At 67.5% G+C, this 18,242-nt stretch overlaps 1 protein-coding gene across 2 annotated transcripts in view; it reads left to right on the top strand.

Moving 5' to 3' along the window:
• PDE2A (phosphodiesterase 2A) overlaps positions 1-11,088 on the top strand; it is a 65,744-nt gene extending 54,656 nt beyond the window's left edge. For both annotated transcript variants that reach the window (XM_054806870.1, XM_054806879.1), the window contains 22 exons: positions 415-489; positions 638-679; positions 784-852; positions 980-1,110; positions 1,341-1,452; positions 1,548-1,587; positions 2,145-2,208; positions 2,314-2,392; positions 2,478-2,655; positions 3,676-3,788; positions 4,808-4,885; positions 5,106-5,228; positions 5,418-5,488; positions 5,605-5,727; positions 5,831-5,918; positions 6,031-6,078; positions 6,213-6,287; positions 6,432-6,531; positions 6,710-6,822; positions 7,075-7,113; positions 7,282-7,388; positions 7,578-11,088. In XM_054806870.1, coding sequence (XP_054662845.1) covers positions 415-489; positions 638-679; positions 784-852; positions 980-1,110; positions 1,341-1,452; positions 1,548-1,587; positions 2,145-2,208; positions 2,314-2,392; positions 2,478-2,655; positions 3,676-3,788; positions 4,808-4,885; positions 5,106-5,228; positions 5,418-5,488; positions 5,605-5,727; positions 5,831-5,918; positions 6,031-6,078; positions 6,213-6,287; positions 6,432-6,531; positions 6,710-6,822; positions 7,075-7,113; positions 7,282-7,388; positions 7,578-7,800 — 2,091 coding nt within the window. In that variant the 3' untranslated portion in view covers positions 7,801-11,088. The remainder of the gene's footprint in view (positions 1-414; positions 490-637; positions 680-783; positions 853-979; positions 1,111-1,340; positions 1,453-1,547; positions 1,588-2,144; positions 2,209-2,313; positions 2,393-2,477; positions 2,656-3,675; positions 3,789-4,807; positions 4,886-5,105; positions 5,229-5,417; positions 5,489-5,604; positions 5,728-5,830; positions 5,919-6,030; positions 6,079-6,212; positions 6,288-6,431; positions 6,532-6,709; positions 6,823-7,074; positions 7,114-7,281; positions 7,389-7,577) is intronic.
• The last annotated feature ends 7,154 nt before the right edge of the window (positions 11,089-18,242 follow it).

The raw sequence follows: 18,242 nt of genomic DNA, 5'->3' as shown, positions 1-18,242 counted from the left end.
GAGCCCCATTTTATTTCAAAAATTAAAGAGAAACTCCCCCAAAGCAAAGAAACGTCTCAAGCATGAGCTGTGCAGCCATCAGTAGTGACCAGAGTGAACAGTCTTGTCATAACCATCAGTAGTCTCCAGAGTTAACAGTGCCCCCCAACCACAGAAACTGAGAGAGAACCCACAGTTCCCCTCCTGCACTCAGCCCTCAGTAGGGTCCAGAGTGAACAGCCTTGCCCTCATCACGAGTAGTCTCCAGAGTGAACTCGATCAGCCACAGGGAAGAGGTTCTAGGGGAGCACCCGGTTCTGTGTGGGACGTGTGGGTGCCCTGGGCACGCGGAGGCAGAGGAGGGGCCTGATCCTGCCCTGGGGGGGGGGCTGGCAGCAGGCTGGGGTGCTGACCCTCACCCCTCGCCCCCCCCAGTTGAAGCAGGAGACCCAGTCGCTGTGCTGCTGCCTCCTGCTCGTCTCTGAGGACAACCACCAGCTCTTCTGCCAGGTGGGTGCCACCGGGCCGAGCTCCCCCCACATCACACCCCCCCTCCCGCCGTGGGGCCAGCGGGTCCCATTGCACCCCCCCGGGGCAGAGCTCCATGGAGCTCGGCCACCGTCCCACGGCAGCTCACCCCCCAACCCATCTCTTCCAGGTGGTGGGGGACCGCGTCCTCGAGGAGGAGATCAGCTTTTCGGTGAGCGGGGCGGGGGGGGGGGGGGGTGGCGAGGGCTGGGGGGGGGGGTGCGTGGGAGGGGGGGCTGCGGGTCCCACGGGCTCACCCGTCCCCTCCACCCACAGCTGACCTTCGGGCGCCTGGGGCAGGTGGTGGAGGACAAGAAGTCCATCATCTTGAAGGACATCAGCGAGGTGGGTACCAGCTCTCCTGCCCTGCATGGGGACATGGGTCATGTGTCCCCCACACCCCCAAAACGATGTCCCATGGGGCTTCCCGGGGACGGGGTGCTGGGGGTAAAATCCTGCCCCGTCCCCGCAGGAGGAGCACAAGCAGCTGAGCAGCATGTTGGGCTGCGAGGTCACCTCCATGCTCTGCGTCCCCGTCATCAGCCGCGCCACCTCCCAGGTGGTGGCATTGGCCTGCGCCTTCAACAAGCTGAGCGGGGAGAGGTGAGCGCAGGCTGGGCTGGGGGGGGGGGGGTGCAGGATCCGGCCCTCGCCCCTCCCCTCTGCCCCCCGCTGGGGGTCCCTTGGGGGGGACGGGGCATCTCCACCGTGGAGGAAGCGGGGAGGGGGGGGGGCAGGCGTGGATGGGGACCCGGGGGGGCTGAGGGGGGGGCGTCCCCCCCCCCACCCCACACCCCACCGTGGGGTCTCGCTCCCCCCCCCCCCCCCCCCAGCTACACGGAGGCGGACGAGCACAAGATCCAGCACTGCTTCTGCTACACCTCCACGGTGCTCACCAGCACCTTGGCCTTCCAGAAGGAGCAGAAGCTCAAGTGCGAGTGCCAGGTGAGCGCCCACGGGGCCGTGCCACACCGGGCACACGCGTGTGTGCGTCCCACGTCACGCCGGTTCACTGACGGTGTCCCCTCTGTCCCCGCCAGGCCCTGCTGCAGGTGGCGAAGAACCTCTTCACGCACTTGGGTAGGTGCACGCTGCAGGGAGCCCCACGCGCGCACACCGCTGCACACGCACGGGCACTGCTGCACGCGCACGCACCCCCTGCACAGCTGCAGCGCACCGCGCACAAGCGCCCTGCTGCACCGCATACGCTGCTGCCCGCTCGCACACGCCGTGTCGCCGTTCGATGTGCGCAGACGCAGGCGCGCGCGCGCACACGGGCGCATTCCGTGCACACGCGCGCACACATGCACACACATGCGTGCACGTGCCCACATGCGCATGCATGCACACACATATGCACACATGCATGCACATGCCCACGCGTATGCAGACATGCGCACACGCGTGCACACACATATACACCCGTGCACACACCCCCGTGCGCACACGCGTGCACGCGCTCTCTGCAGACCCTGTCCCTCTGTGCTCCCCAGGCCCTTCTGCTGCGCCCTGCAGTGGGGGGGTGCTGGCACAGCTGAGCCCCCCCCCTTTCGTTGCACGAGTGGGGAGCTGAGGCGGGCAGCGGCTGCCTGGCCGGGGGCTCCCTGACCCTTTGCCCCCCCCCCCCGGTCCTGCAGACGACGTCTCCGTCCTGCTCCAGGAGATCATCACGGAGGCCCGAAACCTCAGCAATGCGGAGATGTGAGTGGACCCTGGCGTGGGTGGGGGGACACACGGGTGGGCGCTGGGTGTGGGGGGGTGTGTGGGTGTGTGTGGGTGTGCAAGCGGCTGCAGCATCTCTTGCAGATGCTCCGTGTTCCTGCTGGACCGGCTCAGCCACGAGCTGGTGGCCAAGGTGTTTGACGGCGGCGTGGTGGACGACGAGGTGGGCGCGGGGACAAGGGGATGGAGTCTGGGGGGGTCCTGGGCTCCTGCCCCCCGCCCCGGTGACCCCCTCTCCCTGCCCGCAGAGCTACGAGATCCGCATCCCCGCGGACCAGGGCATCGCCGGGCACGTGGCCACCACCGGCAAGATCCTCAACATCAAGGACGCCTACTCCCACCCGCTCTTCTACCGCGGGGTGGACGACAGCACCGGCTTCCGCACCAGGAACATCCTCTGCTTCCCCATCAAGAACGAGAGCCAGGGTGAGCAGGGTGGGCACGGCCCCACCGGGCGGGGGGCACCTTCCTGTCCCCAGCGCGTGGGCACCATCCTGTCCCCAGCGTGTGGGCACCATCCTGTCCCCCGCACATGGGCACCATCCTGTCCCCCGCACGTGGGCACAATCCTGTCCCCAGCGCGTGGGCACCATCCTGTCCCCAGCGCGTGTGCACCATCCTGTCCCCAGCGTGTGGGCACCATCCTGTCCCCGGCACGTGGGCACCATCCTGTCCCCCGCACGTGGGCACCATCCTGTCCCCAGCGCGTGGGCACCATCCTGTCCCCAGCGCGTGGGCACCATCCTGTCCCCCACACGCGGGCACCATCCTGTCCCCCGCACGTGGGCACCATCCTGTCCCCCGCACGTGGGCACCATCCTGTCCCCCACACATGGGCACCATCCTGTCCCCCGCACGTGGGCACAATCCTGTCCCTGGCACGTGGGCACCATCCTGTCCCCCACACATGGGCACCATCCTGTCCCTGGCACGTGGGCACCATCCTGTCCCCCGCACGTGGGCACCATCCTGTCCCCCACACATGGGCACCATCCTGTCCCCCGCACGTGGGCACAATCCTGTCCCTGGCACGTGGGCACCATCCTGTCCCCCACACATGGGCACCATCCTGTCCCCCGCACGTGGGCACCATCCTGTCCCCCACACGTGGGCACCATCCTGTCCCCCGCACGTGGGCACAATCCTGTCCCTGGCACGTGGGCACCATCCTGTCCCCCACACGTGGGCACCATCCTGTCCCCCACACATGGGCACCATCCTGTCCCCCACACGTGGGCACCATCCTGTCCCCCGCACGTGGGCACCATCCTGTCCCCCACACGTGGGCACCATCCTGTCCCCCGCACGTGGGCACAATCCTGTCCCTGGCACGTGGGCACCATCCTGTCCCCCACACGTGGGCACCATCCTGTCCCCCACACATGGGCACCATCCTGTCCCCCACACGCGGGCCTGATCCTGCCCCTGTCCCCCCTCTGCTCCCAGAGGTCATCGGGGTGGCGGAGCTGGTGAACAAGATCAATGGTCCTTGGTTCAGCAAGTTTGACGAGGACCTGGCCACCGCCTTCTCCATCTACTGCGGCATCAGCATCGCCCACGTATGCGCTCGGGGCGGGGGGGTGTCCCCAACACGGGGAGGGGGCGAGGGGGACCCACTGCTCTGCCCCAGAGCTGGCCACAGCGCAGAGGGACGAGGACAGGGGGACGTGTGCATGGTCACTGCTCCTTGGGGACAAGTGGTGGTGGGGATGGGATGGGATGGGGATGGGATGGGATGGGATGGGATGGGGATGGGGATGGGATGGGATGGGATGGGATGGGGATGGGATGGGATGGGATGGGGATGGGATGGGATGGGATGGGATGGGGATGGGATGGGATGGGATGGGATGGGGATGGGGATGGGATGGGATGGGGATGGGATGGGATGGGGATGGGATGGGATGGGGATGGGGATGGGATGGGGATGGGATGGGATGGGATGGGATGGGGATGGGGATGGGGATGGGATGGGATGGGATGGGGATGGGATGGGGATGGGATGGGGATGGGGATGGGATGGGATGGGATGGGGATGGGATGGGGATGGGGATGGGATGGGATGGGATGGGGATGGGATGGGATGGGATGGGGATGGGGATGGGGATGGGGATGGGATGGGATGGGGATGGGATGGGATGGGGATGGGGATGGGGATGGGATGGGATGGGATGGGATGGGATGGGGATGGGATGGGGATGGGGATGGGATGGGATGGGGATGGGGATGGGATGGGATGGGGATGGGGATGGGGATGGGATGGGGATGGGGAAGGGATGGGATGGGGATGGGATGGGGATGGGATGGGATGGGGATGGGATGGGATGGGATGGGGATGGGATGGGATGGGGATGGGATGGGGATGGGGATGGGATGGGGATGGGATGGGGATGGGATGGGATGGGGATGGGATGGGGATGGGGATGGGATGGGGATGGGATGGGGATGGGGATGGGATGGGATGGGATGGGATGGGGATGGGGATGGGATGGGATGGGGAGGGTGCAGATGGGGAGCAGGGGGGTGCTGGGGGGTCTGCCCACCCCCAGCGCTGCCGTACCCCCCTCCCGCCCCGCAGTCGCTGCTGTACAAGAAGGTGAACGAGGCGCAGTACCGCAGCCACCTGGCCAACGAGATGATGATGTACCACATGAAGGTGCGGTGGCGCAGGGACGTGGACACCCCCCCCCCCCAAACCCCCCCGCCGGCGGCGCTGTCCCCACACCCCACCCCGAGGTGGTGGCACAGGGTGGGGGGGGTGGCGGTGACACCCTGGGGCTCTCTGCTCTCGCTGGGGCTGACGTGGCCCGGGGGACACCTTGGGGACCTCCTGGGGACGCGGTCACGGCACGGGCCACCGGCAATGGTTCCCACAGGTGTCGGACGATGAGTACACCAAGCTGCTGAGCGAGGGCATCCAGCCCGTGTCCACCATCGACCCCAACTTCGCCAGCTTCACCTACACGCCGCGCTCGCTGCCCGAGGACGACACCTCCATGGTGAGGAGCACGGGGACGGTCCCCAGCTGCCACCGCCCACCGCCTGCCCCACGGCAGGTCGTGTACCCCAACCCCGGGCTGCGACGGGGCGGGGGGGATGTGGTTGCACCCCCGAGCATCACCCATGGTGGGGGGGACCCTGTTGGGCGCTGTGTCCCCCCCCCGCCACCCCCGCTGTCCCCCCCACAGGCCATCCTGAGCATGCTGCAGGACATGAACTTCATCAACACCTACAAGATGGACCGTCACACGCTCACCAGGTGGGTCCCTGTTCCTGTCCCCGTCCCCACGCCCACCTGTGGGACCCCTGGGCAAGGGGGGGGTCCCCAGGGAGCGAAGACCCCCCCCTCCTCACGGCCCTGCCCCCCCCCGCCAGGTTCTGCCTGATGGTGAAGAAGGGCTACCGCGACCCCCCCTACCACAACTGGATGCACGCCTTCTCCGTCTCCCACTTCTGCTACCTGCTCTACAAGAACCTGGAGCTCGTCAACTACCTGGAGTAAGGCCAGGGACCGTCCCCAGCCCTGTCCCTGTCCCCTGTCCTGGCCGGGGTGCTCCCTGCCCTCCCGCCTGCCTCAGTTTCCCTCCTTCAACCCCCCCAGAGACATCGAGATCTTTGCCCTCTTCATCTCCTGCATGTGCCACGACCTGGACCACAGAGGCACCAATAACTCCTTCCAGGTGGCCTCGGTGAGCCGAGCCCAGCGCTGGGACGTGCAGGGAGGGGGGGACGGGGACGGGGACAGAGCTGGGGGGGTCTTCACCCCCATAGCTCCGTGACTCCGGCCGCTCTGCCTTGCAGAAATCGGTCCTGGCCGCGCTGTACAGCTCAGAGGGCTCCGTCATGGAGGTAAGGTGTCCCCCCGCCAAAACCTCCCCCTGCCCGGTTCTGGGGCTCAGGCTGTGCGGCAGCATTCCTGCCTGCACCCTGCCTGCTCCCTGCCTGCTCCCTGCCCGCTCCCACGGCCCCGGCTTCTCCCGCAGAGGCACCACTTCGCCCAAGCCATCGCCATCCTCAACAGCCAAGGCTGCAACATCTTCGACCACTTCTCCCGCAAGGTGAGCCCCAACCTTGGCACCTCACCCGTGCCAGCACCCCACCCCCGGACCCCCAGCACCCCATCCCCGGATCCGGCCCTTGGGGTGCGGGGCCTGGCAGGGGCACGGAGCCGATCACACCGGCCACTTTGCCTGGCCCTGCAGGACTACCAGCGCATGCTGGACCTGATGAGGGACATCATCTTGGCCACCGACCTGGCCCACCACCTGCGCATCTTCAAGGACCTCCAGAAGATGGCGGAAGGTGAAGCTCTTGCGCTTGGGACTGGGGGGGTGTGGTGGGAACTCATCCCACCAAGGCTGGGAGGTGGCACGGCAGGTCCCGCATGTCCCCAAAGTCCTCGTGTAGGGGGTGATGGGGGTTGTGGGGCTCCTTCCCAAGCCCCCCCACCCCAACCCCTGCCCCGCTCCCTGCCTGGCAGTGGGCTACGACCCCAAGAACAAGCAGCACCACAGCCTGCTGCTCTGCCTGCTCATGACCTCCTGCGACCTCTCCGACCAGACCAAGGGCTGGAAGACCACCAGAAAGATCGCGGTGAGTGCCAAACCGTGGGGCTGACCCCCTGAATGCCACCCCACCACCCTCCCGAGGCACCCGCGTGTCCCCTGGCGCCGGGGAGCAGCCTGCCCCATGGAGAGGGTCCTTCCCCTGGACCACCCAGCAGCCCCCCCCATGCCCGATGCAGAGCCGTTCCCCCGCAGCCGTGGAGGGGGGTCTGGGGGGCAGGCAGGGTGGGGGGGACACCCCAGGCATGCACCCCCAGCGCTGACAGCCTGTCCCTCGCAGGAGCTGATCTACAAGGAGTTCTTCTCCCAGGGTGACCTGGTAGGTAGCACCAGGGCTTGGTGCAGGGTTGGGCTTGGCCAACGCTCTTGGCAAGCGCCAAGGGGGCTCGGATGAGTTGGGCAGGGAGGTTTTGGGTGGGAGCTGGGGAGGGGACGGCCACCGGCATTGACACACACCCCCCCCCCCCGGCCCTTGCCACCGCTGCAGGAGAAGGCCATGGGCAACCGCCCGCTGGAGATGATGGACCGGGAGAAAGCCTACATCCCTGAGCTGCAGATCAGCTTCATGGAGCACATCGCCATGCCCATCTACAAGTGAGCCCTCGGGGCTGGGGGGGGGGCCTCTCCCATCGCCCCTCCTTGCCATGCCAGGGTGGGACAGGGGGTGCTGGGCAGGGGTCTTGCAGATGTTGGGGGGGGGTCCCAAGCAGCGAGGATGGGGGGAGCTGGGTCGCACCCCATCTAAGGGGTGCTGATGGGGTGTGTGTGTCCCCCCCCCCCCAGGTTGCTGCAGGACCTCTTCCCCAAGGCGGCGGAGCTCTACGAGAGGGTGGCCAGCAACCGGGAGCAGTGGACGAAGGTGTCCCACAAATTCACCATCCGGGGTTTGCCCAGTAACAACTCCCTGGACTTTCTGGATGAGGAGTACGACCCGCAAGCCCCCGACCCCCACCTCAACGGCTGCCTGGAGCCCGAAGGGGGGCGGCCCGAGGCGGGGGCCGAGTGAGGGGAACGATGGGGGGGACACCACGGCCGGGGCTGGGGGCCAGGAGCGTCCCCAACCCTCGTCCTCCAGCCCATGGGGAGGAGGTTTGGGGGGACATCGATGACTCCGGACCAACACGGTGAGGTCTGCACCCTGCCAGCACCCACCGTCGGTCCTTCCCCACCGGTGGGGTGACCGTCCCCTCCCTCCGGGGCAGGTCTTTGGGTGTCCCCTCCACCCGGTGATCCCTGGACCCCTCTTTGCTGGGACTCTGCCTCGATGGCCAGGGACACCGGGGGGGCACCGTGGGGCCGGGGGATGGATGTAATTTAAATTGCCTTAAGGCTGCAGGTCCTGTCCCCGCGGGGTGACAATGGGGACGACATCCTCGGTGGAAGCACCCCTGGAGGGGTCGTCCCCCTCAAATGGGGCTGTGGGTCTGCGGGGGTCAGCGGGACGGAGGAGGACGGCATGGGGCAGTGGGAGAGCTGGTGGGGTGGGCTGCAGGGCATGGCAGGGGTGGGGGGGTGTCCCCGTGGACCCCAGAGGGGGCACGAGGCTGTGGGAGTTGGGGGCTGGGAGGTCTGAGGACAGAGGAGTCAGGATCGGGCCCATGGGAGGAGGCACCCAAGGCGGGATGGCCACGGCCACGGGGATGGGGATGCTCTGCCTGCATCTCCTGCCAGGTCCTGCCAGACCGACCCCACACGCTGCAGAACCAGGTCCTGCCTCCCCCCAGCACCTGCTGGGCAGCTGTTGGCTAAAAGAGCCCCCCCCCCGCCACCCCGGGGACCCCCCGGACCCCCTCACCCGTGGAAGGACTCGTGTCCCTCGCCCAGCCCGGTCCCACGCGGCCACGTCCCCTGCAAGGGCTACGTGCGTGCAAGGCTGGGGGGGCTCCTGCTCCTGCTCCGCACGCGCGGGGGGCTGCGCTCCCACAGGGACACCGCAGAGGGTCTGGTCCCCGCCGGGTCCCCAGCACGTCGGTGTTTCTGTAGCTCGGCACCACGGTGCCCACCCGGGAGCCTCCTCTCTGCAAGTGGCAGCACCGGTGACCATGTCCATGGGCATCCCCACCTTGCAGTGGCTTCACTCCTCCTGCCGTGCTGATCACCATGCGTGGACCTGCCAGCGTCCCGTGGTTCTTCTGGGCCTGCAGACCACCGTGCATGGACCCTGATGGTCTCCTGTGGTCCTTCTGATCCCATCAACCGCCGTGCATGGACCCTGCCATCCTCCTCTGGTCCCGCTGATTGCCATGCATAGACTTTACCATCCTCCTGTGGACCCTCTGGTCCTGCAGACCACCATGCATGGACAGTGATGGCCTCCTGTGGTCCTTCTGGTCCTACTTGGCACCATGCATGGGGCCTGCTGGCCTCCCACCATCCCTCCTGCCCTGCTGACTGCCGCGCATGGACCCTGCCATCCTCCCGTGGTCCTTCTGGTCCTACAGACCATCATGCATGGATGGTGATGGCCTTCTGTGATCCCTCTGGTCCTACTGAGTGCCATGCATGGATCCTGCTGGCCTCCTGTGGTCCCTCCGGACCAACTGACTGCCATGCATGGCCCCTGCCATTGTCCCATGGTCCCTCTGGTCCTGTTGAGCACCATGCATGGATGGCGATGGCCTCCTGTGGTCCCTCCGGACCAACTGACTGCCATGCATGGCCCCTGCCATTGTCCCATGGTCCCTCTGGTCCTGTTGAGCACCATGCATGGACGGTGATGGCCTCCTGTGGTCCCTCTGGTCCTACAGTCCACCATGCATGGATGGTGATGGTCCCCTGTGGTTTCTCTGGTCCTACCGAGCACCATGCATGGACATTGATGGCCTCCTGCAGTTGCTCCTCTCCTACTGACCACCATGCATGGAGCCTGCTAGCCTTTCCCGTGGTCCCTCCAGTCCCACAACCCACTGTGCATGGACCCCCCCTCAGCCAGCCCCGCAGGGTCCCTCCAGCTGCGCGTGACCCAGGTCTGTGTCACCCCAACCAAAGCCACCCGAAACGCCCACGAGCAGGGGAGCCGGGGCGGGGTGAGCCCCCACAAGCAGCTCACCTTGCCGGGCTTGAGCCGAAGGAGGGCTGGGGGTGAGGGTGGGTGCTGAGCCCTGAGGGATTGGGGTGCTGCATCACCCGGCTCATGGGAGCTGCCGGGTTCACCGTTGCGGCAGGCGAAGGTGATGGCAGCGGCACGGTGAAATCCTAGCGCTGCCGAAGTTGGTCCCACCGGGGTCGGTCCCACCGGGGCGAAGGGCAGCCCGGGTGCCACCACGGGGCCGTTCGCCGCCCCATCCCCGCTCCACCACAGCGTCCCACGGCACCGTCCCCGCGCCGAGCCCCGGCGATGCCGCAGCGGGTCCCAGCGCCGCGGCTCCCTCCCAGATTTGGGCTGTGGGGCGGCCGCTCCTCTCATCGTCTCATCTGCAAGCAACGCCGCGCCTGTTTTCTCGGGGTACCCAGAGAGCGCATGTCTGCGGGAGCAGCGGGAGCCCCCAAAGCCGAGCTGCTCCCCAGGGACGGGGACGCGGTGACCTGAATTCCTTTTGCCTTACCTACTCGGAGATGCCTTTAGCGAGATGCTTTGCCCAAACCCCGGTAGGACCTGCCCGGTGACCGCTGGCCCACGGCTTCGCCTTTGAGACCCCCTCAAGCCCTGCGATGACACGGAGGGGGGTGTGTGTGTGTATGGGGGTGTGCAGGGACGGTCCCAGAAGGCAGTGAACCCCCAAACTGCAAGAGGAGGAAGGCGGCTCCAGCCCCGGCGTGACGCTGGCACGGCTGTGCCACCAACGTGCCGATGGGCACAACCGCTCCCGGCTAGTACCCGCAGCCCGGTGCCAATTCGGGGGTGCCCGGTGATGCGGGGGGGGGGGTCTTGCTGATGCCAACGGATCCGGGGTGGGTCCTGCAGTGGGGTGCCGCATCCCGGGTACCACGCGGGGATGCTCGTTTCCCAGCCGTATCCCACTTTTCCAGCCCCCGCCGCTGGTGTGCGTAGGTGGTCGATGCTTTCCCGGCTCCCGCCCCTGTACATACCCTCGTGGGTACCGGGGAGCGTGCCCGGCACCCCGCCCAGCTCACCCATCAGCGTGCACGGGCGTGCGTGGGTGTGCAAAACCTCCTCCGGCTTTTCTGTCCTCCCCTCTCGTGGCGCTGGATGTTCTGGGCTCCACCGGAGTCCGAGGAGGAGACGACTTCTCCTTCTCCTTGTTCTTCTCCTTCTTCTTTTTCTTCTCCTTCTCCTTTTTTTTTTTTTGGTGGGTTTTGGTTTTCCTAAATAAATTTCATACGTCGATCTCCCCGCGGCGGGTCGGTGGGTGCCTCGTGTGGGGGGGTCCCAGGGATGCTCTGTTTTTGGGGTGTCCCCAAGGACGTGCAGCGGCACCAGGGAGGGACGACTTGTGTTTGGGGGTGATCCCGACTGTGTGTGAGCTGTGCAAGGCGTGCAAGGCAGCAGCACGCACGGTGTGTGCAGCGGGTGAGGCTGCGGGCTGTGCCGGTGTGGGGACAGCGTGGGTTGGGGGTGCAGGCAGAGGTTTGGGGGAGCAGGCAGGGGTTCCCTTGCAAGGGGACCCTGGGGAGCCCCCAGCCCCTGTCACAGCCCCAGTGGGGACCGGGTGGCTCCAGCTGAGACCTGCACACCCCAAAATCACCCTCGAGGGGGGACTCCACCCCCCTGGGATGCTCCAGTCCCCTGGGGTGCTCCAGCTCCCCGGGATGCTCCCGTCCCCCCCACTGCCCTGTTCCCTCCTGGAATGTTCCAGACCCCCAGGATGCTCCGGACCCTTGGCATGCTCTGGACCTCCCAGGATGATCCCTTGGGCTGATCTGGGCCCCCCAGGATGCACCAATCCCTCGGGATACCCTGACCCCCCCCTAGGGCCACATCGGGCCCCCCCCATCCCGGGGCCACAGTTGGAGCTGGGCCCGGGGCAGGATCCATCCTAGACGGGGACTGCGGCAGGATCCGGGGCTGGGATGCAGGATGAGGCCCATGCTGGGATCCCTCTGTGCCTGGGCTGGGACCAGAGCAGGATCCGGCCCGGAACAGGACACCCCCCCCCAGGGGGGCTGGGACTGGGGTGCAGGGCTGGGGTGGACCCCCTCCATGGCAGCCCCTGCTCCCCCCCAGGCTGGGACCCCCCATGACCAGCACAGGGTCAGGATCCGGCCCCACTTGGGACCCCTCTGTATCCAGCCTGGTCCTGGGCTGTGCCAGGATGCCATGGGGCGACAGGACCCCCCCAGGACAGGATTCCCAGCCCCCCCCCCCCAGCCAGGAGGGCAGGATCCGGCCAGGCCAGGACCCCCCACCCATGGGTGGCCATGGGTCCCGCTGCCGTTCATGGCCACGACACACCCCGAGTCACCCGTGGGTCCCTTCCCCAGCGTATCGGGGTGCGGGGGTGCAGGATGCAACCTCGGGCAGCTCCTCTGGCTCCAGCAGCCGCCTCTGCGCAGGACCCCCCCCCCCCCATCCCCGGTCCCTGAGCAGAGCTTGGCTCTGCCCATCACCTTCGCATCAGGGCTGTGGTTTTCATTCCAGCTCCAGGCCTAACGAGCCGCCCCACTAACGAGCAATTTATTACCCAGGATCAATGCAGCGCTTTCATCCCAGCTGCACCCCGGGACGCGGCGTTTAATGCCGGAGGAAAAGGCCCCGGAGGCTCCGACACTGCGCGAGCTGCCGAAATTGGGGTGAAAAACTGCAAAAACTGTCAAGTGTCCCCCACCCCGCGCCCGGCCTGGATTAAACCCGGCAGCAGAGCCAAGAGCAAGTCCCGGGATTAAATCCTTTAACGCCGAGCAAGTCCCGGAGCAGGGCTGGGTGCTGCGGGGGACACCGGCAGCATTTGGGGTCCCCCAGCCAGGAGCCACCCCCCTGCCGCCTCTGACACCGATGGCTCCGTGCCCTTGGTCACGTCCCTTTGCCTTCCTGGGTGCTCGTGGGGTGCCACCCATCCAAGTGCCACCCATCTCACCCCCCACCCGGTCACCCCGCGGGTCTCGGCCATCGCTTTCTGTCCGTCCCGTCCCTGGCCGCCCGCCCGGCTGCCACCACCCTGTCCCCGCTGCCCGGGTGGCCCTGCCCCGCGCAACATCATCCCCACGGGGTGCAGGTGTCCCCTGGGTGGGGTGTGGGTGTCCCCTGGGCATCCCACCTGAGTCACCCCCACGTCCCCCATGTCCCCCACCGTCCCCCACGTCCCCCACCTTCGAGCCAGCCCCCTCCCAGAGCCAGGGTGGGTTTTGGGGGGCTGCTCAGCACCCCCCCTGCCTCCTCCCCGTCCTGCTGCCCCGTGCCCGGCCAGTCCCCACAGCGTCCCCAGCTCCAGCGCTGGGGTGCCAGGGTGGGGGTCCCTGCCTGCAGCGGGCAGCTCCGGCTGGCCACCAGCACTAGACGGCACCTGCTGCCGGCACAGTGGCCGCGCCGTGGCCAGCCTGTCCCTGTCCCCCCCCAGGCACCCGTCCTGGGAGCGGAGGAGCTTCTGTCCCTTCTGCCTGCCTTGGGGCTCCCGGGCCGCATCCTGCTCCCGGTCCCTGCCCGTGCTCGGAAGCACCTTGCACCCTGCAGACGTCCTGGGGCAGCCCCAGACCCCCCCAAATGCCTCTGTCCCTCCACCCCGGCACGGCGGGTCCCCATGGGGCCGTGGGGCTCCCGCCGTGGGGTGTGGGGGCTCAGTGAGGTGCTGTGCACCCGCGGGTGCAATCCTGCAATGACATGCAGTGCATGCATCCTGCACCCAGGTGTTGTGCATCCATCGGAGCAGCTTTGCAGCAAGGTGCTGTGCATGCATCGGTGCAATCCTGCAGCCAGGTGCTGTGCACCCATGGGTGCAGCCTTGCAGCGGGGCGTCCCCGGGCTCCCTTTGAGCCAGCTCTCCCCCACGGCGGGAGCCAGCGCCTGCTGTGCACGCACACACACGCTTCCTGCACGCGGTCCTGCGCTTCGTGCACGAGGGGTGACCGTGTTGCACGTGGATGTGTCCCTCGTGTCCGGGATGTGACCCTTGTGCATGCGGTGTCACCTCGAGGTTTGAGCCAGGGCCCTGCCCCACGCAGGGCAGGCAGCGGGGCCGGGGCAGGCAGCGGGGCAGGCAGCGGGGCAGGCAGCACTGGAGCCTGCCTGCAGGTGGGTACGGTGTCCCCGGGGCTGCTGCACCCTGGCCCTGCGCTCGGTCGCGTGACTCAGCTCCAGCAACCGGCCGTGCACTGCGCAGGTCTGCACCGCACAGCGCCCCACGGCACAGCACCACGTTGCGCAAGACCCCTGGCATTGCACCACACAGCATTGCACCGCCCGGCACTGCGCAACGCCACGGAGCGCGGCACCGCGCCACGGCGCGCAGCGCCACGGCGCGCCACAACACACCGCAGCGCGGAGTGGCACGCTGCACCGCACAGCACCACGCTGCACGGCGGTGCACTGCATTGCACTGCGCTGCACAGCACCGTACCAAACCACGCCGCGTTGCACTGCGCCACAGCCTCACCGCGCCGCACCATACCAAACCACACGGCACAGCACTGCGCCGCAGCTCACTGCACCGCACTGCACATTAGCAACCCACACCACGCAGCATTGCACTGCACGTCACTGCACCATACCGAACCGCACTGCATTGCACTGCGCCGCAGCTCACTGCACCGCACCATACCGAACCGCACTGCACCATAGCAAACTCCACCGCACAGCATTGCACTGCACCTCACTGCACCGCACTGCACCATAGCAAACCACGCCGTGCAGCATTGCACTGCACCATACTGAACCATGCAGCATTGCACTGCAGCGCACTGCACCGTACTGAGCTGCACAGCACTGCACAGCCCCACAGCTCACTGCACGGCACTGCATGGCGCTGCACGGCACTGCACTGTACCGAACTGCACTGCACAGCACCACAGCTCACTGCACCGTACCGGACTGCACTGCACGCCACAGCCCCACAGCTCACCACACTGCATCACACTACACGGCACTGCACGGCACCGCAGCTCACTGCACTGCACCGTACCAAACCGCACAGCACCGCAGCTCACTGCACCGCGCTGCACCGTACTGAACCGCACTGCACAGCACAGCACTGCACGGCACCGCAGCTCACTGCACCGCGCTGCACCGCACCGAACCGCACTGCACAGCACTGCACAGCACTGCACAGCACTGCACAGCCCCACAGCTCACTGCACCGCACTGCGCCGCGCTGCACGGCACCGCAGCTCACTGCACTGCACCGTACCAAACCGCACAGCCCCGCAGCTCACTGCACCGCGCTGCACCGTACTGAACCGCACTGCACAGCACAGCACTGCACGGCACCGCAGCTCACTGCACCGCGCTGCACCGTACTGAACCGCACTGCACAGCACTGCACGGCACTGCAGCTCACTGCACCGCGCTGCACCGCACCGAACCGCACTGCACAGCACTGCACAGCCCCGCAGCTCACTGCACCGCGCTGCACCGCACCGAACCGCACTGCACAGCACTGCACAGCACTGCACAGCCCCGCAGCTCACTGCACCGCCCTGCCAGGCCCCCGCGGCCCCGGTGCCCCCCCAGCCTCCCGCGGGTGGGTGCAGGCACCGCTCCGTGGGGTGGGGGGGTGGGGGTGGGGTACCGGGCCGCACCCTGCAGTGCTGCAGGCAGGGCCCCACCCTGCTGCCTGCTCGCGCTGCCCGCACCGGAGGCCTCGTGGTTGCGAAGTCGCAGGCGGGAAGTGCCACGCCCCAGCGTGGGGCCCTGCCTGCTCCTGCCTGCTGCTGCCCGCCCCACGCGCCGTGGGTGGGGGCGGGGGGGGTGGGGGGGGTGTGGGTGCCCGTGGGAATAACCCGGGTGCCGTTCCCACGGCGGCTCTGATTGGCTGCTGCGCTGCAGGAGGCGGGCGGGTGGGGAGGAGGCAGCCAATCAGGAGGGGAGGGGAGGGGCTGCCTGCAGGCAGGGCTGAACCTCATTGGAGGAGGGGAGCGAAATCGGGGTGTCCCCTGGCTCGTGCCGGGGTGTCCCCGGTCCCAAACCCGGCATTGGGGTGGTCCCCATCCCTGTCCCTGCCAGCGCTGCGGTGTCCCCGGTCCCTGCCCAGCACTGCGGTGCCAGCAGGCAAGAGCCAGGCAGGGGAGGACGTCCCCACACCCCCACGTCCCCATGACCCCAATGATGTCCCCATGACCCCACGTCCCCACACCCCCACGTCCCCATGACCCCAATGATGTCCCCATGATGCCATGTCCCCACACCCCCATGTCCCCATGTCCCCATTGACCCCATGATGCCATGTCCCCACACCCCCATGTCCCCATGTCCCCATTGACCCCACGTCCCCACACCCCCATGTCCCCATGACCCCATGTCCCCAATGTCCCCACGTCCCCCCATCTCCATGTCCCCATGTCCCCACAACCCTACATCCCCACGTCCCCATGATGCCATGTCCCCAATGTCCCCACGTCCCCAATGTCCCCATGACCCCACATCCCCACACCCCAATGTCCCCATGACCCCACGTCCCCACACCCCCATGTCCCCATGACCCCATGTCCCCACACCCCCACACCCCCATGTCCCCATGTCCCCAATGTCCCCACGTCCCCCCATCTCCATGTCCCCATGTCCCCACAACCCCACGTCCCCATGACCCCATTGACCCCATGTCCCCAATGTCCCCACGTCCCCACGATGCCATGTCCCCATGTCCCCACGTCCCCATGACCCCATTGACCCCATGTCCCCAATGTCCCCACGACCCCATTGACCCCATGTCCCCAATGTCCCCACGTCCCCACGATGCCATGTCCCCATGTCCCCACGTCCCCACGACCCCACGTCCCCAGCTGGGGGAGGCAGGTCCCGCTGCCGAAGAGGGCCAGGAGCGATGGGGTGACAGTCCCCAGTGTCCCCAAAGCGCCGGTGGCACCCTGGGGCGTGGGTGACCCAGTGGGATCCCTCTCCTGGGTCCCCTGTCCCGCAACAGAGAGGTGGGACCTTATGGGGAGGTGGGACCCCACGGGGGTGGTGGGACCCCTTGGAGGGGATGGGACCCCCACGGGGGAGGTGGGACCCCATGAGGGAGGTGGGACCCCATGGGGGAAGTGGGACCCCTTGGAGGGAGTGGGACCCCATGGGGGAAGTGGGACCCCTTGGAGGGAGTGGGACCCCATGGGGATGGTGGGACCCCACGGGGAAGTGGGACCCCATGGGGGTGGTGGGACCCCACAGGGGAAGTGGGACCCCTTGGAATGGATGGGACCCCCATGGGGGGTGGTGGGACCCCACGGGGATGGTGGGACCCCACGGGGGAGGTGGGACCCCACAGGGGAAGTGGGACCCCTTGGAATGGATGGGACCCCCATGGGGGGTGGTGGGACCTCACGGGGATGGTGGAACCCCACGGGGGAGGTGGGACCCCACCCCAGAGCCAGCAGTGCAGGGGGGTGGGTGAGCCTTGGCTGGTGGGCGGTTGTGGGAGTGTGCCCACGGGTGTGAGCGTGCATGCGTGCACACAAGGTGGCGTGCGTAGATGGGTGCGGCTGCAGACAGGGCGGGTGTGTGTGCACAGGTGTGCGTGCACGTGTGTGTGTGTGTGCAGGCACCTCCCTCTGTGTGTGCACACGGGTGCGGGGGGTGTGTACCGGCCTCTGTGTGTGTGTGTACACGGGGGTGCACTGCCCTCTGTGTGTGTGTGCACACGGGGGTGCACTGCCCTCTCCGTGTGTGTGTGTGTGTACACGGGGGTGTACTGCCCTCTGTGTGTGTGTGTACACATGGGGGTGCACTTCCCTCTGTGTGTGTGTGCGCACGGGGGGGTGCACTTCCCTCTGTGTGTGTGTGTGTGTGTGCACGGCGGGTGTACTGCCCTCTGTGTGTGTGTGCGTGTACACACGGGGGTGCACTTCTCTGTGTGTGTGCACGGCGGGTGCACTGCCCTCTGTGTGTGTGTGTGTGTACACGCGGGGGTGCACCTCCCTGTGTGCGTGCGTGTGTGTGTACATACGGGGGTGCACTTCCCTCTTGTGTGTGTGTGTGCACGGCGGGTGCACTTCCCTCTGTGTGTGTCTGCGCGCGCACTGGTGCACACGGGGGGGTGTGTGTGTGTGTGTTGCACTTGTGCGTGCGCGTGTGCACCGCTGCACGCGGCGGCCGCGCACCTCCTTCTGCGTGTGTGCACCGGTGCACGCGGGGTGGGGGTGGTGGTGGGGGGTGGTGCCGGTGCCCCTCCCTCCCCCCCCCTCCCTCCCCGCGTGTGCATGTGCGTGTGCACGGCACGGGGGGGCGCACCTCCCCCTCTTTACCCGCGCGCGCCCGCGCGAGTGAGTGTGTGTGAGTGTGTGTGTGTGTGTGTGTGTGTGAGCGTGCGCCCGCGCGCGCAGGGCGGTGCACACCCGCCCTCCTTCCCCCCCCCTCCCACCTTCCCCCCCCCTCCCCACGTCCCCCCGTCCCCGTTCTCCCCCCCC

The sequence above is a fragment of the Grus americana genome, chromosome 1, assembly GCF_028858705.1.
Source record: "Grus americana isolate bGruAme1 chromosome 1, bGruAme1.mat, whole genome shotgun sequence".
Taxonomy (NCBI): Eukaryota; Metazoa; Chordata; class Aves; order Gruiformes; family Gruidae; genus Grus; species Grus americana.
This window is presented reverse-complemented; position numbering and strand designations above follow the sequence as displayed.